Here is a 24,651-nt window from a genome sequence, read left to right as displayed (position 1 = left end):
AGTTGTAAGAACTACTTAAATAATATGGCTGAGCTAAGAGGCAGAACAGTTTATAATTAATATAAACCTCTGTGTGTTTTGCTGTGACTGAATGGCTGCAGGACTGTGCAGGACAGAAACTTCCATCTACAATATTCTGACTTTTGAATTGGCTCAATTTATGTGCTCAGTTTATGAATACATACAAGTTTTATACTTGTGATCTATTCACTTTGTTATATGTATGTACATAAACAACAAAACTTCAACTTAAATGTTTAAGACTATACTATCATACTACAGGTAACCTATGATAGAAATTTCAGGTTTGATATTTTATTTATTTTTATTTGTTTTTACTTATGTGTACATATGTACAGTTGCCTGCAGAGACCAGAAGATCAGATCCCCTAGAGCTATAGTTATAGACAGACTACTGTGAGGTACCTGATGTGGGTACTATGAACCAAACTCAGGTCCTCGACCATCTCTTCAACCTGAAATATTTTTAAAAACCAAACCTTTTGCACATCCATTTTCCAAGGTCCTGTCCAATCTATTCTTCAACTACTAATAACCTGTTCCTATCACCTCCATCATTGTCTTCTTCCTCAAAGAAAAAGGAATAAAGTGCTGAGTGTTGAGTTGATGTAGTGCTTACCTTCCAAGGATGAGGGAACTCATGATCCTCAGAACTCACATTAAAAACTTAAGCTTAGTGTCATACACTTTTATAAACCCAGAGCTGGGAAGGCAGAGACAGAGGATCCCTGAGGCTCGCTAGCCAACCAACCTAATCTAATTGTTGAGATTCAGACTAGCATGGGGTTCAGTGGAACTTTGTCTCAAAAAAAGGGAAACTAGTGAGATATCTCAGTTGATAAAGTGCCTACCACACAACCATGAGGACCTAAGTTTAGATTCCCAGAGTCCACTCAAAAGGCCAGACATGATGATGTGCTCCCTGTAATTCCAGTACTAGGGGAAGAGGGTTAGGGAAGAGACATGTGAATACCTGAAGCTCATTGGCTAACCATTCTAGCCAAATTAGTAAATTTCAGGTTCCCTGAGAGACACTGCTTCAAAAAAATAAAGGTGAAGTGAGGTAAAGAAAACACATTTAATATCAACCTCTAGCCTCCACACTCATACACACATGATGGAGGAAGGTCATTGGTTAATTAATAAAAATACTGCTTGGCCTCATAGGTTAGAACATAGGTGGGTGGAGTAAACAGAACAGAATGCTGGGAGGAAGAGGAAGTGAGCTTAGATGCAGGGCAGCTCCTCTCAGAGCCAGACGCAATGCAGCCAGCTGCCAGGTCAGACATGCTGAATCTTTCCCGGTAAGCGCACCTAGTGGTGCTACGCAGATTATTAGAAATGCGCTAAATTAATATGTGAGAATTAGCCTAGAAGAGGCTAGATATAATGGGCCAGGCAGTGTTTAAAAGAATACAGTTTGTGTGTTGTTATTTTGGGGCATAAGCTAGCCAGGTGGCCGGGAGCTGGGTGGCAGGAACGCAGCCCGCAGCTTCCTACAACACACACACACACATGCATTCATGCACATACACACTCATAGGACACTCCCTACATATAGACAAAGATGAATGACACCTGAGGAATAACACCCAAGGTTGTCCTCTGCCATCCACACATGTGCACTTGGACAGAAATGAACAAGCATACAGAAATAAGAAAGAATAGAAAAGAAAAAAGAAAAAGAGATAGCTCTTATATTTTAGTTGAGAGAATGCATAATAGGATTCTACACCAAGCAGATAAACACCTGTAAGAGACTCAGAACTTAGTTATAGAATTGTGTTACTTTTAATAAAATCTCAAAGAACACAAAACAGCACAACAGAGAAAATTGTATTATATACCTGTAGTGCAGGAAGACGACTCTGCTGATTAGGAATTACTTTTAATGAGATCATTCCTTTGGTTTCCTTCTATTTAAAGAAAAAAGAAAAATGAGACTGTAAAGAAAACTAGGGTGACATGAGTTTCCACTATAGAACCATCTTTACAGTTTGAGCTTTGGTCAGATACTACCTCCTGAACCGTGAGAATGTCATATGCTCCCTATGCCAGCATAACCAAAGACAAAAATAATAAAGCAAAACCTCATGACTTTCTCCTCTTCTGCTCTTGGTCCCCAAAAGATTCCTTGAACTTCCTAAAATGATCACAAATATACCCATACCAATGCAAAGATTCAAATATTATAGTCACACATAAACATGATACACACATATGTAATTTTGTTTTGGTTTTGGTTTTTCTATATAACTGAGGCTTTCCTTAAACTATGACCTGTAGTAGTATGTTTTTATTAGGACTGCCAGCCCACAAATAATGACACAGAGACTTATTATTAATTATGAAAGTTTGGCCTTAGGCTTTTTCCCAACTATCTCTTATGACTTAATTAACCTGTTTTTAGTGATCTACATTCTGCCATATGGCTTCGTTACCTCTCCTCTGTACCATATGTCTGACCTCTTCAATGTCTCTCACTGGAGTCTCTGAAACACCTAGATTCACCCCAAGTTCCTCTATCTTCCTGGAAGTCCCACCTATTCTTTCCTGCCTAGCTACTGGCCTTTTAGCTCATTATTAAACCAATTACAGGGACACATCTTTACACAGTGTAAATATTCCACAACAATGATCCTTCTGTGTACTCAGGTTTTTTCTTTGGATTGCCAGCTCACAAATAATGACGCGGAGACTTAGTATTAATTATGAAATCTAGGCCTTAACTTAGGCTTGTTCCACTAGTTCTTGTAAATTAAATTAATCCATTTATTTTAATCTATGTTCTGCCATGTGGCTTGTTACCTCATTTCTCCATACTGCCCATACTGCTTCCTCTACATATAGCTGGTGACTCTGCCTTCTTTTTCCCATTGTTCTCTCTCTGCCAAGAATTTTCACACAGGTTACAAATACCCCACAACGCTTGTGCGCCAGGCTCCCAAGTGGTAACACAACTAACTACAAGTAGACAAGTTTAACTTGTTATTTTTTGAAAAATTATTCAGTTTGGTTTTGTTTGCTTGTTTTGAGCCAGGTATCATTCTGGAATACAGCCTAGAATTCACTATATGGCCCAGGCTAGCCTGGAAATCAAGTGATAGTCTGCCTTGACCTCCTAAGAACTGTTATTATAGGCATGAGCTATTGCATCCAGCTCAATGATTTTGTAATTTTGTTACCGTAAGTATAGATGATCATCCTCTCTCTTTTTTTCCTTGGTATAGATTTTATTTGTACTTTACATGTTCTAAATACAAGTTTTCTGACCAAATATTAACAATAGTTTCTCTGATTATTTAGATTATCTTTTTACTGTTTTTTTTCTTTTTTTATTGAAAAAAAAATTTCCGCCTCCTCCCAGCCTCCCATTTCCCTCCCCCTCCCCCCACTCCTCTCCCCCTCCCTCTCCAGTCCAAAGAGCAGTCAGGGTTCCTTGCCCTGTGGAAAGTCCAAGGTCCTCCCCACTCCATTCAGGTCTAGGAAGGTGAGCATCCAAACTGGATAGGCTCCCACAAAGCCAGAACATGAAGCAGGATCAAAACCCAGTGCCATTGTCCTTGGCTTCTCATCAGCCCTCTCTTTTTCTTGCAAATTGAATAATAAAAATACACGTAACTATCCCATACAAATGTTTTCAAATTATGTATACATTGTATAATGGCTAAACAGTTAATTAACATATATGTATTGCCTCACTACTTATTTTTGTTGTGAGAATACCTGAGATCTACTCTCAGTATTTTTAAAAATATAATTCATAGTTATTATAGTAACCATGCTGTAGTACGGAGTTATTTTAATTGCATTTATCTTATTTATGTGGAATTTTATAGCTTTGGTTGCTCCATGATCCCCACCCATCCCTAGTCCCTGATCAACACCTTCCACTCTCTACTTCTACAGGTGTGCCTTTCTGGATTCCACATATATTAGTTTATGTGATGTCTATCTTTCTGTGTCTGGCTTGTTTAAACAGTGTCCTCCTGGTTCACCCATGTTGTAACAAATAATGAGATTTCCTTCTTGTATAAGACAGAACAGTAAGTATTCCATAGTATGTATATACCATATATTTCTACTGCATTGGACCACTGACTCCAAGCCTGCCTAGAATGAATTGTGCTGTAGGAATTAAGCATATTTTCAAAAAGTTGTTGGCCAACAGTTTTTTGTTTATTTTCTATGGTTTCATATTAGCTTATGTTTTTCTAATAAGAATTAGATTTCTCTAGAATGATCAGCTCTTTTCTAGTGTACCATCTTCTTAGCATATGCTCATTTACAAGCAGCCAGTATCAAAGACCCACTTGAAGAGTCAATTTTTCTGGCATCACTCTTGTTACTAACTATGATATTACTGGGGAATCCAGTAATAATTAGGTAGCATATTCAAAAAGGAAGTTTAGAGAGTTTCAGGAAAGATGTATTCATACAGGTATGCATATCCTCAGGAAGAACTCTCTCTCTTGCTGGATCTTTTGAGGATGCCCACACCTGTGTGAAACTGGTACCTACAGGAGCAGGTTTGGCAAGTAAGAATAGGGACATAAATACCTTTTCTAACTTCTTGCTGAATCCACTGAAGCACAACTGATATAGACATTAAAATCAGCTTGTTGAAGCACAAGACAGAATCAAGAAGATGGCAAAATGTCAGGAAGAGCAAACAGGAGAGGCAGCCCAAACACCACGCACAATACTGCACATAAAAGATTCTGCGAATACAGACTGAATGAAGCTAACCCACCTGCTCAAAGCCAGAGCAAGAATACAGTAGGGATTCAGAAATACCAATACACACTACAATCTCTAGATGCCCAGTACAACATTCTTGTCATTTTATGAGACTGATGTTCAGTTATTGGCCCTGCTCTGCAGTTTTACTAAATTAAAGCAGAGAAACATCATTTCTTGGACAGAAGATCAGAAGTGATAACAGCCCTCTCAATAAGGTAACCATGCTTTTGCAGAGAAATGAGATATAGACACTAGTGCCCATTAACCCTCCATGAACACAGAAGACAGTCTTTATTTAGTACAGAAAATACGCACCATTGCCTTCTGCAGCTGGTCTACTGAGTGATTAGTCACATTTGTGCCATTGATTTCTAGGATCTCATCCCCCACGTGAAGGGAGCCTGCCATTAAACAAACAAAAACCTCAATGTACAAAAGAGTAAAAATTCAAACAATAGCTGTCAGTATAGCTCAAGAATACCACACAAAAGGAACCACAATCTAGGGTATTTTAGAAAATAAATAAAACTCAGTTATTAGAAATATTTAACTAAGAGAGATAAAAAACAAATATGGTTCAGAATCCATCTAGGACAGTTCAATACTGCCTTGTCCTTCCTGATATCAGTCATCCAAGAGCTTCATAAAAGCATCTCATCTTTGAATTCCTGGAATTAGAACAGCTGCCAACTCCAGGAGACTATTAGCCAGTGAGTTCAATGTTTCTTTTTTTTAAATTTTATTTATATTTCATGTACATTGGTGTTTTGCCTATATGTCTATGTGAGGGTGTCAGATCCCCTGGAACTGGAGTTATAGTTGTTAGCTGCTATGTAGGTGCTGGGAACTGAACCCTGGTCACATGGGAGAACAGTCAGTGTTCTGTAGTAGGGAGCTGCGGGCCTCTTCCCACAGCCCGGCTCATGGTTGCTGGACACAGAGAACCCACAGAAAGAGGACTGCTGAACTTGCTTAAAGACGCGATGAAGCTCTGACCCAGGATGGACATAGGCCAGAATCTTCCTGGTAAGCGCTCCTTGGGGTGCTACATACATGAACAGAAATGGGCCAAGCAGTGTTTAAAAGAATAGAGTTTGTGTGTCTTTATTTTGGGGCATAAGCTAGCCAGGCAACCATGAGCCGGGCTGTGGGAAGAGGCCCGCAGCTCCCTACTACAGTGTTCCTACCCACTGAGCCATCTCCAGCCCCTACGTTCAATGTTTCTTTGTTATTGTTAAACTAAACCTCCAATGTGCTTTTATTTTATTTAAATTATTTATTTATTATATATACAGCATTCTGCCTGCGTGTATCCCTGCAGGCCAGAAGAGGGCACCAAATCTCACTGCAGATGGTTGTGAGCCACCATGTGGTTGCTGGGAATTGAACTCAGGACTTCTGGAAGAGCAGGCAAAGCTCTTAACCACTGAGCCATCTCCCCAGCCCTCTAATGTACTTTTAAATGGTTATTCAATATTAAAATTCTATGTGAAGGCTGGTTACCAAATTCATGTCATGTTACTTTGAATTAAAAAAAAAGAACAAACAAAAAATATAGTAAGGGCCAGGCAGTGGTGGCACACGCCTTTAATCCCAGCACTGGGGAAGCAGAGACAAGTGGATCCCTGTGAGTTTGAGACTAGCCTGGTCTACAGAGCAAGTACCAGGACAGGCTCCAAAGCTACAGAGAAACCCTGTCTCAAAAAACTAAAAGAACAAAACAAAACAAAACAAAAAAACAAAACAAAAAAAACCCAAAAAAACTAAAAAAAAAGAAACTATATTAAAACATAAAAGGGTAGGAATTAATGATGTAGGAGACTCATTGGAGTAGCCATACCCAAATATTGGGCATAATTTCTAGTACCGTACAGGCTAGCTGCAGCTGCAAAAACATGCTATATTTTAACTTATTATTCTGTTCTTTCATTGCTCCCTAAAATATATTTTAGTAAATGATGCATCTGAAAATTGCTGGCACTCTAACATTAAGGAAATACAATAGTTAATTATAATTACTTAATTTTGGTTTCCCCATTTAAGCTGTTTATAAAATAAATAAAATTATTATTTTATAATAAATGAGAAAATCCAAGCTCCAGGAAGGTAGAGAAACAGCTTTGTTTACTGTTACATATCAGTCATATGTAATGGGTACATATAGTAATGAGTCACTTATTAACTAAATGGGAAAAATATCATTATAAAACAATATATAAGAAGTGCAGAGGGCTGCGTGGTGATGGTGCATGCCTTTAATCTCAGCACTCGGGAGGCAGAAGCAGATGGATTTTTGAGTTCAAGGCCAGCCCGGTCTGCTGTTGGCCATGCCAGAGGAGCAGCAAGTTACAATTGAAGTTCCAGGTGTCAGCCCAGCAGAAGGGAATCCCCTGATGGGCCAATCTTGTTTAAGCAAGGCCACCGGACTTCAGATCCTGGAATGTCTTTTGCTTCTGCTCTGCCTTTCCATGTTTGCTGTGGTTCTCTTTCTCTGGTATCTAGCATGGTGTGAATGGATGTGGGGAGATCTCCACTGCCTGTGATATAATGTGTTTATCTCTTGGAAGCATCCCGTTCTACTGGGCATTTTTACCTGTGGATTGTCAAGAAGATGATCCCTCCCTAAGCTGTACTGTCTAGTTTGATAATAACAATGATAGCTTATACAGAGTTTTGGTGAATAAAAATAAATACAAGGAGATGTTTCACAGCCAGGGTCTGTGAGTCTCACCTAAGGAGCTGCATGGATTGTAGCTCAAGTTAATGCCTAACAACTGAGTCCCAGTAGCCCAGCTAGCTTAAATTCTCTTAACTTTAATGTTGGAGATGTGTTCACAGGTCTCAGAGTGCATCACAGCTGAAACAAAACTTTGAAAATAATGAAGTTAGACTAAGATATTTTTGTTAAATAACTTTGAGGGGAAAAACCCAAGAAGACAATCTAAAGTTTTAGAAAGGCACTTAGTTGAATACAGAACTCTTTAAAGTCAGGGAATAAGAACAAAGCAGCCCAATTATTACTGGCTGACGTATTCTCCTTGTAAGGTCTGGTTGATGACCAAAGGTGATGACTTATACCCATGTATGCCCTCAATCTCCTGATATAAAAAACTATTAATGAATGGATATGTACACTAAGGATTTAAAGTAGAGCTGAATGATTCTTTTTCATATATAAAAGTTTAGGTTTGTGATTACTTTAAGATTCCTTATAAGATTACCTTTAAAGATAAGTAATAAAGTAATTGGCCCTTTCTTTGAAACTGCAAAATGCAGCCTGACAGTAAAAGACTTTGCTGGCCACATGGTTAATCTATAACAAGTTGCTTGGGTATGAATGTATGTGGGTTCTTGGGATAAATTGGTTTTTGCCTGTAATACATAAAATGTTGAATCATATGAGGGAAATAAAAATATGTTTTTTACCTATATTCATTCACTTGAGAAATGGAATGCAACTGTTTTGACTCTTGTATTGCCTGGAAAATGTTGGGGTATAAAGGCTATAAAAAAACATGAGATGAAAGAGACAGAATAAAGGGAGAGAATAAAAAGAGAAAATAAAGAAGAAGAAAGAATAAAACCATCAAGAGAGTTTGTGAGTGTCTTTTTCCCTAATGTCCCTCAGATAGAAAGTTTAGACTCGCTGACTCCATGGATTCCTGTCAAAGCCCTGTCTGTGCTGCTGGAGGCTGGTCCCCCAGACAGCAGTACTAGTCTACAGAGTCAGTTTCAGGACAACCAGGGCTACATAGAGAAACCCTGTCTTGAAAAAACAAAAGAAAAAAAAGAGGGTACAGAGGAAGAGTACTGAGTAGTTTATACTAAGATCTTACCATGCAATTTTCTAAAGAGTCAGTTTGGGTATATTTTTTTAAGACAAGTTTTTTTTTTTTTTTTTTTTTTTTTTTTTTTTTTTTTTTTTTTTTTCCTGTGTAGCTCTGGCTGTCCCGGAACTCACTTTGTAGAACAAGCCTGTCTTGAACTTAGAGATCCACCTGCCTCTGCTTCCTGAGTACTGGGATTAAAGGTATATGCCACCATGCCCACCTTAAAGAGTCAGTTATTAACTCAAAGAATCTCTTGGCACTTTCGTGAAAATTATATCAGTTTTGAGGACTATAAACTTCATGTCCCACACCACTGAATAGAGAGTAAATAATTAATCCCATAATAAAACTAGATTTAGGATCCCCTCCTCCCTGCCAGAGTACCTTGTCTATGAATCATGCCACCATGGAGAATTCTGGCCACAGTACATGACTGTTTTTCATTCAGCTTCAAAGTAATTCCCTGAAATAAAGGCAATGGAACAGTAAGCTTTGTTTTAAGCCCTTTTTGTGGATAATCTTTAAAGCATATAAAGAAAAAATTGCAGAGAACACCATTTCCATTTATATCAGGGTCAGTTCTCAAGTAGAAAAAGCAGGAAGCTTGCTTGCTTTGAAAGAAACTTGAGATGGGGACAAAAAACAGTGAAGCTGGCAGATTGTACAATTCCATGAGTGGCCATTGGCAGTTTTATGGCCCAATGATTTCACTAGTAGAGAATAAATGATGAATGACAATAGGACAAGAGATTACCATGGGCTCCTCTGTGATCTTCTCAAACTGTATGAGACGTACTTTCCTTGCCTCTTGCCCTTTAGAATGGGCAGGGCTACCTGGAACAGTAGACCCATTGGTGTACATGTCCTCAGTGGCAACATTCAACTGATTCAATGCAGCCTGTCAAATGAAAACAGATTAGTGGATAAAACAGCAAAGACCCATGGACAGTCAATTATCTGTAATTAGAAACTAAAAAGCTTTGAAAACCCAGTTCTTTCAGATAAAGGAATGATTTTTTATTAAAAATATTCTGAGGGATTAGAAAACTCAGTGGTTAAAAGCACTGGCTGCTCTTTGTGAGAACTTGGGTTCAATTCTCAACACCCTCATGACAGCTTACAACTGTCTGTTGAGATGCAAAATAGCACAGAAATTGCAAAGGGCCAAACATAAACACCCACTTACTCTATGGTCCAGCAATCCTACTCTTAGGGGTTAATCCAAGATAAAAAAAAAATCTATCCACATAGGAACTTGTATGCAGATGTACAGAGCAGGTTTGTGTTCCCAATAGTCCACCCAAAAGGAAACAACACAGATGTTGACACACAGGAAAACACACAAGCCAGTTGTTCATGAATACAAGAAGTCAAACTACAAAATAAAAGAGATGAACTCAGAAACTTGTTGAATAAAGGAAGTCTTATTAAAAAGAATATATACAATATGATAAAATGTATGTAAGATTTTAGAACAAACAAAACTATTATAAATAATTAAGACAGTAGTTGTCTTGAAGGGAAAGGACTGGCATAAGAGAATTAGAATGCTGGTAATATTTGATGCCATGATACAGTGTATAATAGTATACTCAAGATTTTTGCATTTTACTGTATTTATAATTTACCTTAAAAAGTAACCATAAACAAGCTAGGTAGTGGTGTTGCACACCTTTAATCCCAGCACTTGGGAGACAGAGGCAAAGGCAGGTGGATCTCCTTTTGTAGACCAGCCTGGTCTACAAATCAGAGTTCTAAGACTTTACACAGAAAAACTGTCTTGGAAAACTAAAAAACAAACAAACAAAAAAACCCAAAACCAAAACAAAAAAAACCATGAACAAATATGAACTTTAGGCAGTGATATACATACTAAAGTTCATCATACTGAAGTTCATGAACAAATATGAACTCTAGGCAGTGATACACATACTGAAGTTCTTTGGGGTGAAATATCCTGACATCTGCACCTTGCCTTCAAATGGAAAAAAAGTGGATAGATGGGTGGTTCTAGGTAGATATATGTGTTAAGGCAAATAAAGCAATATGTCAATTATAGAAGCCACAATGATAATTTTTTCATCTTTTCAGTAAGTTTAAATTTTTCCAAATATAATATTGGTGAAGAATAGCAATAAGGGAGTAAAAGGGGGGACTAGAGAGAGAGAGCTCAGTGGTTAAAAGCACTTGTTGCTCTTGCAGAGGACCTGAGTTTGGTTCCCAGCACCTACATAGTGGCTCACAACCACCTGTAACTCCAGTTCAAGAGCATCTGATACCCTCTTCTGGCCTCTGTGGGCACCAGGCACAAAGGTGGTGTATAAACTTATACACAGGTGAAAATACCTATAAACTATAAATAAATACTTTAAAAGAGTGGGAGAATGAAAAGGGAGCTGGGGAGACGGCTCAGTAGGTAAAAGTGCTTGCTGTCCAAGTATGAATACCTGAGTATAAATTCTCAACACCCACATAAAAAGCTCAGCAAGGCCATCTATAATCCCAGCTCTGTCTGGGGTAAAGATGAGGACCAGCATGGCTTACTGGCCACCAGTATAGCTCTAGGTTCAGTGAGAGAGCCTGTCTAGAGAAAATATGATTAAAAAAAAGTGCTATGGCAAGACATCTGGCTTCTGTGTTAGTGCATAGTTGCACACAATTGTATGCATGTATACATATAACACACACACACACAGAGAGAGAGAGAGAGAGAGAGAGAGAGAGAGAGAGAGAGAGAGAGAGACAAAGTGTAAAAAATCGTAAAAAGGCAAGCCATTAGGTACAGAACTGGAACTCTTGTACCTGCAGGTAGGCACATAAACTGGGAAAATATTATTGGGGTATCTCTCCTCTGAATTTCATTAGTTATTTGCATAAGAACAGATGAGAGCAGCTTACTAATGACTACACCACCCATTCAGTAATCATTAACCGCCAACAGATCCACAGGGAGGGTCTAATATATACACAAAGAAATGCTGATGGACTCAATCCTGTATAGGTCTTGTAGCATTGTTTTTTAATGTTATACAATTTAAAGTTTCAATTACTTGAAAGTAATTTGAAGACATTTTACCTTTCTTATTCTACAAATGTTTGTACATAAAATATTAAATCAAAACCAACACAGCAAGTCAGAGGAGGAAGAACTAGTATGAGTTTGGTATGTGGATACAAGCTGAAAATGTGGAGCAGCTATATACTAGCCACACCCAGGGGTAGCCCTCAAGGACACTGGGAGATGTGGAAGGTCTTCTCAATAAATAGAGCTGTGAAAAGTGTATCTTGCCATTCATTTTTCTGGTAGAAAGAAGTCTTATGTGGGAATGTATACACTGCTGGAATAAGTTCAGCGGCCCACCCATGCACAGAGGGAAAAGGGTGGAAAGTTGAGGGGCAAGGAGGTCTTGCCTAGAAACTTGCGAGACGTTATGGCTTATAACATGGGTATGATCTTCAAAAACTGTCAACTTACTGCTTCCTTTGTAATGGAAAGGACAATGAGAACTGAAATAGTTTCATTTACTGGGTATGGGTAACCTCAGATGAGGGAAGTGTTGAGAAAGAGAAACTGCCTTGTTTTGCAGCTAAAATGTCCAAAACTCACATGACATGGTCATATGGCATTTATGTTGTAACACTATTGAAAAGGTTGGAGTTTGAAAATTAACTTAGCAACACAGAACTTCACACAAATCCAGTAGCATTATAGTCATTGTGTGGGAAGACACCATGTAACCCTGACAAGGGGGCTTAGAGGTAATTTTGAAACTGTTTACGTGAAAAATAAAACAATGTGAAGATAATTATGCTACCTTCACCACAAACAGTGAAAAAATTAGTGTATTCACATTTACTTAGAAATACACAATAATCTTTGGAAGGCACAGTGATTATTTCTAGAAAGGGAGAAAGTGGTTGGCTACAAGATGGAGTGAGAAGGAAATTGCTTTCATGAGCTGACTTTACTCACCATACCTTGCAAATTATGAACTATGTGTATAAATTATTTTTAAAAAAATAATTTAGATTTATCCTTTAATTGTAGCACTTAGACAGAAGCAAGCAGATCTCTGTGAGTTCGAGGCCAGCCTTGTCTACAGGGCTATACAAAGAAACCCTGCCTCGAAAAAAAAATACATGAATAAATAAACAAAATAAAATAATTTAGCAAAATAATATATTAAGTAGAACTTAAAAACCTAGAACACATCACTTAACAGAAAAACGTACTGTCTGAATTAGATTTCTGGCTCTTTTACTAACTGCTGTGTAACTTTGGATTCTTGACCTTCTTGCACTTCTGTTTCTTCAACTGTAAAATGAGGACAGTAACAGGATGACTTTACTGGGTTGCAAGCTTAATATAATACTTAGAAGCAGTTGGTAAATGTGGGCTATGGTTACCATGCTACTGTATAGCTCTCTGTTGTGAGTGCTGACATACTAATAATACTGAAAGATGCCACTAAAGAAAATACTCAGCATTCAAAGCCTCATGTATCCCTCCATTTTATATCACAATGATTAATTTCTATTCAGGAAAATGGAACTCTACTGTCCCCACCAAGTTCTCAAAACAACATTCCTTTCTACAACTGGCAAGATGGAATTTTCTGACATGAGTGGAATTCCCATTTAAGTCGGCAGCCTGACTACTTATGTGGATCTCATCCTCCCTTACTTCTTAGTCTAGCTATTTGAACCTTTAGAGACAGGGTCTCATTATGTATCTCAAAGGGGGCTGGAATCACAATCCTCCTGACTCAGACTTCCAAACACCAAGATTATAAGCACACACCACCACACCCAGGTTTTCAGAACAAAGTGGGAATAGAAAGAGAACACACACTTTTCATATCACCCATGGAGAAAACATTAAAGCATCACCAAGGATAACAGATTTCATTCAATAATTCTCTAAAAGACAGAAAGTAGGCAAAGGAACAGACACTCAAGTCTTTAGCTAAGAAGAAGGGCCATATTGCTCCACAGACCATCAGTCTGAGGTCAGAAATCCAAGAAGGGAGTCATGGGCTGGAAACATATTCAAAAGCTGTGACTCTGTGGATCAGCTCCACTCTCAAGGCAAGAAGGCAGAGGGGCTAGGTCAGTTGGACCCAGATCAGAACTTCTCCAGAGAACAGCTTTTCTTATCTCATAGGCCAGAGCTCCAGCTCACAGCCATACAACCACCCCAAGCTGCAAAAAAGGCTGGAAAAGTAAGAATTTAGCTAGATAACATCTTGCCATCCCAAACAATATCAGGGATCTGGAAAAATTGGAACATTAGTTCAGCAACCAACTACAACAAGATAAAAATCACTGACTTTCACATTTTTGGATTCACCGACAGACAAATCTTAAAAAAGTTATAAAGAACATATTGTAAATGCAAGCAATGTAACAAATTAAGATATATATGTGCTAGAGGCTAAGAAGTTTAAAGAGATGGAGAAGAGTACTTAATCTTGTCCCCTTAGAAAGGTGAACATCAAAAGTAGTATCTGCTTGGACAGCTAATCAAAAAAAGATATAATTTTCTATTTTTTTTTGTTTGGGGGGGGCAGGGTTTCTTTGTGTAGCCCTGCCTGTCTTGGAACTCGCTCTGTAGACCAGGCTGGCCTCAAACTCATAGAGATCTGCCTGCCACTGCCTCCTGAGTGCTGGAATTAAAGGCATGTGCCACCACCTTCTCGTTATAATTTTCTTTATTGTGACTACATACCTTTGATTTGTTTAATTTAAAAAATCAGGAAATTCAATCCAGGTGACCCAGCTATCTTGTTCTCCACTTCTGCCTAGGAGCAGAGGCTGGTGTCAGATGTCAAGTGGTTTCACTTACCTGATCCACTGGAGTTAAAGTCAAATTACCTCTAGACAATTTGGTCTTTTAAAATTATAAACATGATGGAAAGTCATAGACCTATCTATGAATAGTTAAACTAATTTTGAAAGAGAAGTGGTAAATATCAGTCTAACTAGTTTCAAAATTTATTATATAGTTTCAATAAAGTCTTACTTATAAACTAGGTATGGTAGCACCTACCACATGGTAATCCTAGCACATGGGAGGCTGGGGCAGAAGAATAAGTCTGAGGGTAACCTGGAATACAAAGTGAGTTTGCGACAATCCTGGTATCATGTTGTCTTCTTGAACTCTGAATCCCGTGCTTCTATTTTAACTAACTCCTGGAGTCTAAGGCTTATGAATTATTTTACTGCAAATGGTTTGTAAACATTACTTTTTGACCTCAAAATATGGATCACAAAGTAGAGACAAGAATTTAATTTTTCTTTCTTTTCTTTTCTTTTTTGGTTTTTCAAGACAGGGTTTCTCTGTGTAGCTCTGGAGACTGTCCTGGAACTCGCTCTGTAGACCAGGCTAGCCTTGAACTCACAGAAATTCACCTGCCTCTGCCTCCTGAATGCTGGGGTTAAAGGAATGTACCATGACCACCCAGCTAAGAATTTAATTTTAATCAGCTAGGCCTGTTGGTGCAGGTTTGTAATCTCAACTCTCGGGAATCTGAGACAAGGAGGGCTGCCAAGAGTTTGAAATCTGCCTAGGCTATACAGTGAGATGATATTTAAAAAATAAAACAGAACAAACAACAAAAACTGCCAGGCATGGTAGGATTAAAAGTATGATTTAAAACCCAGCACTCTGAAGGCAGAGTCAGGCAGATCTGTTTTGAGTTTGAGGCTATCCTGGTCTACATAGTGAGTTCCAGGCCAGCTAAAGCTACATAGTAAGGCCTTATCTTAAAACAAAACCAAATAAACAAATAATAAAAACAAAGAAATGGTTTGATGAATGTTGTTTTATACATAATCTCAACACTGGTCTAATGGCTATGCAGAAACCAAGGGCCAAGTATTTGGAAATACAGTTCAGAGTTTTAGGTGGAATGGAGCTGCTTGTGTTTCCTGTTTTATTTCAGTGGAAGAAACCTGTGCAGATGTCCAGAGTGCACTGGACAGATAAGCAAATCAGCCAAGGACCTTTAAACATGTGGCCTTTGGATTGATATATGTATTTAGTGCCTGAGAAACAAACCTCTAGTTAATGTATGATTTTAAGACAATACCTGCCAGAAAAATCCTGATTCTTGGGCTTTCCCATGTCTCCAGTTCTTTTCATTTATAGTTAAATCGTTCTAAGCTCTGTACTTCCTTAGGGAATTGTTAGTTTCATGGCTTCTCTAGCTTTTTTATTGTAGTTTTCCCCTCACAAAGTGAAACAGTTATGTCCATGTGAATAGTGGGTACTTGTGGGCATCAGATGGGCTCAGCCAGGCATCTACACAAGACTGGCAGATGGTGTTAAGGTTCTCCTAGGCTCTTCTTCTGTATTTAGGGTCACTCATCTCCTTGGACTGGGCATTCTAAGTTCTCCATGTGGAAGCAGTTGGCAGAGGGCCTAACAGTAGACTGAACAAATGTTTGTTCATTCCTGTGCTCACTAGTTCACTGCCACTTGTTCTGAAGCCAATTACTTTAAATGAGAAAGTCAACTATATTTGTCCCTCCTCTATTCACCCCCATTACCCCTGCCCCCACCCCTGCCAAGTTATTTTCATCTATTTTTTTTTTTAAATTTCAACTTCCTTTGAGAAACTCTCTCTGCCCTTTGAACTGTGCTACAGATGTTTCCTCTGAAGGAGGTGTAGGGGGCTGTGAAACACTGCAGAGTGCCCAGCATTGCTGAAGCCTGCATTTTGTAGAATACAGGATGTACGGGGCAAACAGTACTCCAGGCAAAATGGAATAGCCTATAAAGAAAACACCGAGGTTAATGCCATACATTCCATGTACAATAGCAGAAAGCAAGTCTTGGCTGAGTCAGAAGGGAGCAGCATGGTCAGTGAATCTACTCCTGATTATCATTCTACCAAAGGAAGAGCACCTTCTTGGGTCTGGTTGTCTCATTTGAGAATGGGATATTTCCAATCAAAGTCTGTGTTTTCAGAGAATGTATACTAGAAAATAAAATGTCATTTTAAAAGTATTTAGTATTTACCCCAATTTTCTCACTACTTAGTATGATCTGTCAGTTTTCTTCCTTTCCTGTCCTTCACTTCCAGTATATTTATGACTTTAATTTTTAAAACTGGTAAGAGTTAGATACCTTACAGATAGGAATCTGGTTTTATTGTGGTCACAGAGGCTTAAATAGATTAGCATTTTACCACATAAGTTCTGCTCTTTGCTCTTTGATAAGACACTGAACTAGAACATCAGGAACAGATGTTTCTGTAGTCGTGACATTTGGGGGTCTGCTAATTCATTGCTGTAAAAAGTTAAATACATTTAGCTGTGACAATTAAAAATGTCCTGAAGTCTGACTTGTTGGCTCATGCCTATAATTCCATCACTCTGGAAACTGAGGCAGAATTGCCAGGAATTCAAGGCCTGTCAGGACAATAAATAAAGTTACAAGCTAGCCTGAACTACAGTGTGAGGCCTTAAACAACAAACAAAAAGCAAAATGTCTTCCTACTTGTCAGCAGGAAAGATAAAATTTCCTGACATTTAATTGGTGCACAGGTTCTTCCCCTAAGCAGTGAGCTGCTCTGTCAGGGTTACTAAAAGAGGACCGTGGGTGTGGAGCATAGAAAGGCAAGATTAAATAACCGTACTTCCAAAACTGGCTGGGGGAGGGTAAATGACACCAAAGGTTAGGAAAAGAAAACAAAGAATTGGGGAACCAGAATACAACTGTCAAAAACACATTTTTTTCTTACCAATTCTTCACTTTTCCTTTTTTTACCCTTCATCTAAAAAAAAGGTGATCCAAACACATGAGGGTTTTTTGCTCAAGGTACCATTCCTGCAAAGCTTTTTGGTTTTATTTTTCCCAGTTTCTGAGCTGGAGAAATGGCTCAGCCGTTAAAGACTAGAATCACAACCAAAAATATTTTTCTCAGTTTCACCTAGTATTATTTTTGAACATTTTGTTTAAGTAATGTATGGTAAGTTAATAGTTGTACCTGCTTGTCACAAATCTGGCTTTGCTGTATCGTAAGCAACTCAATAAATCTCCCAGAAGGGACTAGAAAGTAGAGGGAGCAGGGTAAAGGAGTAGAAATAAGCAGGGTTCACACTATAACCTACTGAATTTGGGGGAGACATGCTACATAAAATATAATCCATAGCCTCTTCTGGGGGCCTCTGACACCGGAGATTAGTAGTTATTTACTGTTTAACACTGGAATATGAAGGCTACACTAATTTACAACGAAGTACAAGGGGACCTGCTGAAATGAAATGCAAAGGAACACAGGGTGAGCTCTTTAGAGCACGAAGTTAGCACAAATGATCAACAACCAACCAGGCAGATCTTCTCTTGGATGTGTTCCTTAAAGTCTTTCATTTTTCTTCTTAAAGTCTTTCTGTTACCATCCATGAGCAAGTTTTCTTTGACCTCAGTAAGCATTTGGTCCTGGCCAGCCTATGGGGATTTTCACCTAGGAGGGCTGCCCCAGACAACTATTCACCACACCCAGATCTCAGTATGAACTCGGCCCAAAGCGAAGGCCTCCACCCTGGGAACAGGACACTCAAGATCAGGTCCTCCGGGGCAGATCACCCAGGAACAAGGCTACGGATAGGACAAATCCAGAAGTAGATGAAAAGGCCTGGAGCCGAGACCCAACCCGAACCCCGAGGACCCCAGAGGTCCAGCTAACCTCAGGTCGGTTGCGCTTCTGTAGCAAGTGTTCCAGGTAGAGGTCCGAGAGCGCGGTGCGCATGCTATTCCCACCCTCGCCTTCGCTCGACTTGAGCGTCATCTCGTAGGAGCACCGACACCGGGACACTGGAGCTGCAGAGTTTAAGCCCGGGAATCGCAAACCGGTAACCGCGGCCTGTTCGGAGGCGTGGGAGACTGAGGCGGAGGCGGGCGGAGGCGGTGGAGGCAGCGCAGGAGGGAGAGGAGGAAAGGAACTAGAGCTGCGCCAGCCCCAACCCCGCAGGCTAAGAGCCAGAAGGACTGGGTGGAGCAGTACCCACGCTCCGCCTACTTCCCGCCCTGGCCCGCCTCTAAGCCCACCCACGCCTTGGCCTTTCTCCTGCCTAGCGATTGGAGAAGGCGTACCTTAGGGCTGCTAGGACGCTCTGCTCTTGCCACGCCTCTGCGGGCCCGAGTTGCTCAGGCTGCAGCTGTAGAAGATGGAATTCCGTCTCGCTTTTACCCCGCAGGCCTGAAATACCGGAGCAGATCCAGAAACGTTCAGCTACTGCATCTGCTGCCCCTTTACTATCCATGAGTTGCAACCAGCAGGCTCCTAGCTAAGGCAACCCAGGAGTTGATTTTACATCCAGATAGCTGGGACCATTAGGAACTAGCCAGCTTTCCAATGAAGCCTGAAGGATACAGGGGGTTGACGAGATTCAAGGCTCTTAAATCAGTGTGGTCATAAGGCCAATACACCTTTCAGGTTTAGACTTGTGAAAATGCCTTTACGCTCCTGTGCTGCTGGTACCATCATTTATATTGGTGTATGCTGTTCAGTGATGAAAGATGGGATTGCCTCAAGAGTGTTTTTACTTACCTTAGGCCAGCTCTCCCACTGCTGATGCCACACAATTTCTAGGAATCAGCCAAAGCCAATGGAACAAACAATTTTTAAGAATCAGAGTAAGATCCCTAAACATCCAAATGCCCTGGAGACAAATAAAAGGCTTTCTGAGCAAAATTAATGTTTGCTGGGCCTAAAGGCTCCTTGGGAACCCTGTCATAAAACCATGAGTTCACGTTATTAATAACTTAAACCATACCCATATGCCTAAGGAACTAGTTTTAGATAGAGAAAGAATGAAAGGCAAGAGAAGAGGGGAGGGGAGAAGGAAGGAGGGGAGATTGGTTCAGAGAAAGAATACATCGAAAAATGTTACAGAATGGACAACCCTGTAACTCACCTGTGTACATATACAAGGGTACTAAACAATAAAATAGATGAGTAAAGAGGGTCTTTTATTAACTGAATATGGAACTGGAAAAGATGAAATTGGGAGCTTGCTTTATGTGATATGCAAATGGGGATGAACCTCGTTAGTGGACTGCCTAGCCAGCATGCCAAAACCAACAAAACAAAAAATAAAAACAAAACCAAAAAAAAAAAAACCCTTCTAATATATATTCCTAGCATTTAAGAGGTAGAGGTAAGAGGATCAGAAATTCATTGTCACCCTCAGCCACATAGTGAGTTTGAAGGCAGCTTGGGATACAAAGTCCTTGTCTCCAAATGTAAATAATAAATAAATAAGGAGAAATAAGAACTTCTTTAAAAAAAAAAACCCAAAAGATAACCAGGCATACTGGCACATACCTGTAGTCTCAGTACTTGGGTGGTAAATACAGGAGGATCTTGAGTTTAAATCCATCTTCTGCTACAGGGTGAATTGAGACCAACTTGTGCTGCATCAAATACTTTCTAAAACAAAACAATCCTTAAACTATAAGGGGATGGGAAGATGATTCATTGGCTAGGATTACTTACTGTTCAAACATTAGGATCTGAGGTTTTTGTTTTGTTTTGTTTCCATAGTTCTTATTTTATTTTAAAAAAATAAATTCTTTTTTTCATACATTACATACCAACTGCAATTTTCTCTCCCTCCTCTACTCCCAATCCTCACCCTCCCACCCCTCTCCCCAAGATTCAATCCTCTTTCTCTTCAAAAAATAAAGAAGCATGCCCGGTGGTGGTGGCACACGTCTTTAATCCCAGCACACGGGAGGCAGAGGCAGGCAGATCTCTGTGAGTTTGAGACCAGCCTGGGCTAGTTCCAGAACAGGCACCGAAAACTACAGAGAAACCCTGTCTCAAAAATCCAAAAAAAATAATAAAATAAAATAAAATAAAAAATAAAATAAAAAAGCAGGCCTCCTAGGGATATGCACTGAACATGGCATAACAAGTTACAGTAAAACTAGGCACAAACCCTCGCCAAGGCTAGACAAGGCAATCCAGTAGGAGGAAATGGGTTCCAGGAGCAGGAAAAAGACTTAGAGACAGCTACACAAGCATAACATATATAGAGATGACCTAGCTCAGACCCATATAGAGTGCTTCTGATTGCCACTTCAGTCTATTTGAGTCCCTATGAACTCTGGTTAGTTGATTCTGTGAGTGTGTTCTTCTGATGTCCTTAACCCCTCTGGTTCTTATGATCCTTCCTCTCCTCCCCATCTTCCTAAGGATTCCCCCTGGTTCCCTCTAGTGTTTGGCTGTGGGTGTGTGTATCAGCTCCCATCAGTTGCTGGATGATGCCTTTCTGAGAACAATTATGCTAGGCACTGATCTATGAGTATAGCAGAATATTACTAGAAATCATTTTTATTGACTTTTTTAAATGCCAGTGATAATTGGTTCTATCCTGAGTCTCTGGGATAACCAGTCTCTGGTTCCTGGGCATCCATGCAGAGTGAGGTGTGGGCTACCTCTCATGGTATGTGTAGACTTCAAATTGGATCAGTCATTGCTTGGCCACTCCCACAAGTTCTGTGCCACTATTAGCCCAGCACGTTGAGCAGGCAGGACAGAATGTAGGTTGGAGGTTTTGTACTGGCTTGATATCTCAGTCCCAATGCTGGGAGAATTGCCTAGTTATAGAAGATGGCAGATTTGTGCTTTATATCCCCCATTACTAGGAGACTTCACTAGGGTCACTCTTGTAGATTCTAGGGAGTTTCCACTGTATTAGGTTTCTACATGGCTTCTCAAATGCCCCTCAATTCCAGTAGTCTCTTCCAGTATTCTCTCCATTCATCACTCCCCTATCACCTGATCACCCCGTTCCCATCTCCACCTTCCCCCAGTCTACCATCAAAATCTATCCTGTTTCCCCATCTCAGAGAGAGTCATTCAACCCTCCTTGAGCCCTCCTTGTTACTTAGCTTCTCTGGGTTTTTGGATTAGCCTTTACTTAACAGCTAATGCCTACTTATAAGTGAGTACATACCATATTTGTCTTTCTGGGTCTGGGTTATTTCACTCAGTCTTTTTCTATTTCCATCCATTTGCCTGCAAGTTTCCTGCTGTCATTATTTTTTAAAAAGTTGAGTAATATTCCATTGTGTAAATGTACCACATTTTCTTTATTTATTCTTCTAGGTTCTTTCCACGTTCTGGCTATTGTGAATAAAGCTGCTATGAACATAGTAGAGCAAGTGTACTTGTGATATGATGGAGCATCCTTTGGGTATATGTCCAAGAGTGGTATAGCTGGGTCTTGAGTTAGAACAATTCCCAATTTTCAGAGAAACTGTAATATTGATTTTCAAAGTGACTGTACAAGTTTGTACTCCCACCAGCAATGGAGGAGTGATTCCTTCATTCCACATGAATTGTCACTTATGCTTTTTTTTATCTTAACTGTTCTGACAGGTGTTAAGATGTAATCTCAAAGTAGTTTTGATTTGCATGTCCCCGATGACTAAGGATGTTGAACATTAAGTGTTTCTCAGACGTTTGAGATTCCTCTGTTGAGAATTCCCTGTTTAGAGAAGTACCCTATTTTCAATTGGATTATTTGATCTATTGATGTCTAGTTTCTAGTTCTTGAGTTCTTTATATATTTTAGATATTAACTCTCTGATGGATGTGGAGTTTTCCCATTCTGTGGTCCGCTATTTTGTCCTATTGATGGGGGAGGACCTGCATTTGAATTACCAACATCCACTTTAAAAGATGGTCATGGCCACACATGCCTATAACCCCAGAGCTATGGAAAGAAATAATAGGATCTGTTGGCTGTCAGCATAGCTCCATATTCAGTGAGACACCCTGTCTTAAGAAAATAGGGGGAAAAGCAATAGACCAGAACACATAGGTCATCCTCCTTTCTGTATATTCACGCATGTATGAAACTATACATATAAGAATGCATACACCTCTCTATTTCTGTATGTTTCTCTCATACACATGTAGACACACAAAAAAATTATAATAAATATAATGATGAAAAGTATTGTGGGACAATGGTCTTGTACCCTGTAAAGATTTGTCACTTGTATTGGTTTAATAAAACACTGGTTGGCCAGTAGCCAGGCAGGAAGTATAGGTGGGGAGACAAGACTAGGAGAGTTCAAGGAAGAGGAAAGGCTGAGTCTGCAGTCACCAGACAGACACAGAGGAAGCAAGATGAGAATGCCTCACTGATAAAAGGCACCAAGCCACATGGCTAACACAGACAAGAATTATAGGTTAATTTAAGATATAAAAGTTAGTTAATAAGAATCATGAGCTAGTGCGGTGAGTTTGTGACCAGCGGCGGCGGAAGCAGCCCTGGACAGGGAACTCTGAAGTTCCTCATCCCCCTCCCTATACTCCCCGGGCTCCCTGCAGGGGCTCTACCCCCCCATACTGCCTCTCTCTTCTTGCCCCACCCAGCTTGCATCCAGAACCCTTCTTCCCTCTGTCCCCTTTCCTCTTTGGGCACATATCACCATCCAGCTCAGTCTGTCTGGCGCTGGGGGCAAATCCTCAGGGCAAGTAGGCAGGCGAGACCTCCTTTGTCTCACTGGCCCGCCTGCACCAACCAAGGTAGGCGCTTTGTTTATGAACTACCCAACCTGCACGGAGATCTGATCTCGGCACCAGGAGAGACAGCAGTGCGGTGAGTTTGTGACCAGCGGCGGCGGAAGCAGCCCTGGACAGGGAACTCTGAAGTTCCTCATCCCCCTCCTTATACTCCCCGGGCTCCCTGCAGGGGCTCAACCCCCCAATACTGCCTCTCTCTTCTTGCCCCACCCAGCTTGCATCCAGAACCCTTCTTCCTTCTGCCCCCTTTCCTCTTTGGGCACATAACACCATCCAGCTCAGTCTGTCTGGCGCTGGGGGCAAATCCTCAGGGCAAGTAGGCAGGCGAGACCTCCTTTGTCTCACTGGCCCGCCTGCACCAACCAAGGTAGGCGCTTTGTTTACGAACTACCCAACCTGCACGGAGATCTGATCTCGGCACCAGGAGAGACAGCAGTGCGGTGAGTTTGTGACGAGCGGCAGCGGAAGCAGCCCTGGACAGGGAACTCTGAAGTTCCTCATCCCCCTCCCTAAACTCCCCAGGCTCCCTGCAGGGGCTACCCCCCCATACTGCCTCTCTCTTCTTGTCCCACCCAGCTTGCATCCAGAACCCTTCTTCCTTCTGTCCCCTTTCCTCTTTGGGCACATAACACCATCCAGCTCAGTCTGTCTGGCGCTGGGGGCAAATCCTCAGGGCAAGTAGGCAGGCGAGACTTCCTTTGTTTCACTGGCCTGCCTGCAACAAGCAAGGAGAGACATCACTAGAACACCAGGAGAGCTAGCACTGCAGAGAGCCATCACTGGGAAGGTACATCAGTAGGCAAGGAGACCTGATCCGGTAAAAGAAGATCCAAAGGGGAGCATTTGGAGAAAGAGATGGGCAGGCGCCAATGCAAGAATTCACCTAACAATCTGAAAAACTATATGAAACCACCAGAACCCAGCGACCTCCCAACAGGTGGACATGAACACCTTAATCATGAAGAAGTAGATAAAATTGACTTTATGAAAGTGATTGACGCCCTTAAACAACATGTAAAAAATGCCCTTATAGAAATGGATGAGAAGTATAACAGAAAGTTTGAAGAATTGAGTAAATCAGTGAATGATACCCTAGGAAACCAAGGAAAAACAATCAAACAGATAATGGAAACAGTTCAAGACTTAAAAACTGAAATGGAGGCAAAGAAGAAAACACAAACAGAAGGCCAGCTGGACAGGGAAAATCTAGGTAAACGAATAGAGACTACAGAAGCAAGCATAACCAACAGAATACAAGAGATAGAAGAAAGAATCTCAGATTCTGAAGATAACATAGAGAAAATAAACACGCTGATCAAAGAAAACAGCAAGGCCAACAAATTCTCATCACAAAACATTCAGGAAATATGGGACACAATAAAAAGACCAAACCTAAGAATAATAGGAATAGAAGAAGGAGAAGAAGCGCAGCTCAACGGTCCAGAAAATATATTTAATAAAATTATAGAAGAAAACTTTCCCAACCTAAAGAAAGATATACCTATGAA

General features: G+C 40.3%; 1 protein-coding gene across 1 annotated transcript in view; it reads right to left on the bottom strand.

Moving 5' to 3' along the window:
* Window positions 1-18,567, bottom strand: part of Mpp1 (MAGUK p55 scaffold protein 1) — a 31,951-nt gene extending 13,384 nt beyond the window's left edge. The window contains exons 1-5 of the mRNA XM_057759092.1: window positions 18,287-18,567; window positions 9,349-9,492; window positions 8,979-9,057; window positions 5,080-5,165; window positions 1,869-1,937 (exon numbers count right to left, since the gene is read on the bottom strand). Of these exons, the coding sequence (XP_057615075.1) occupies window positions 1,869-1,937; window positions 5,080-5,165; window positions 8,979-9,057; window positions 9,349-9,492; window positions 18,287-18,388 (480 nt within the window). The 5' untranslated portion in view covers window positions 18,389-18,567. The remainder of the gene's footprint in view (window positions 1-1,868; window positions 1,938-5,079; window positions 5,166-8,978; window positions 9,058-9,348; window positions 9,493-18,286) is intronic.
* Window positions 18,568-24,651: the final 6,084 nt, after the last annotated feature.

Source organism: Chionomys nivalis, chromosome X (genome assembly GCF_950005125.1).
Source record: "Chionomys nivalis chromosome X, mChiNiv1.1, whole genome shotgun sequence".
NCBI classification, from domain to species: domain Eukaryota; kingdom Metazoa; phylum Chordata; class Mammalia; order Rodentia; family Cricetidae; genus Chionomys; species Chionomys nivalis.
This window is presented reverse-complemented; position numbering and strand designations above follow the sequence as displayed.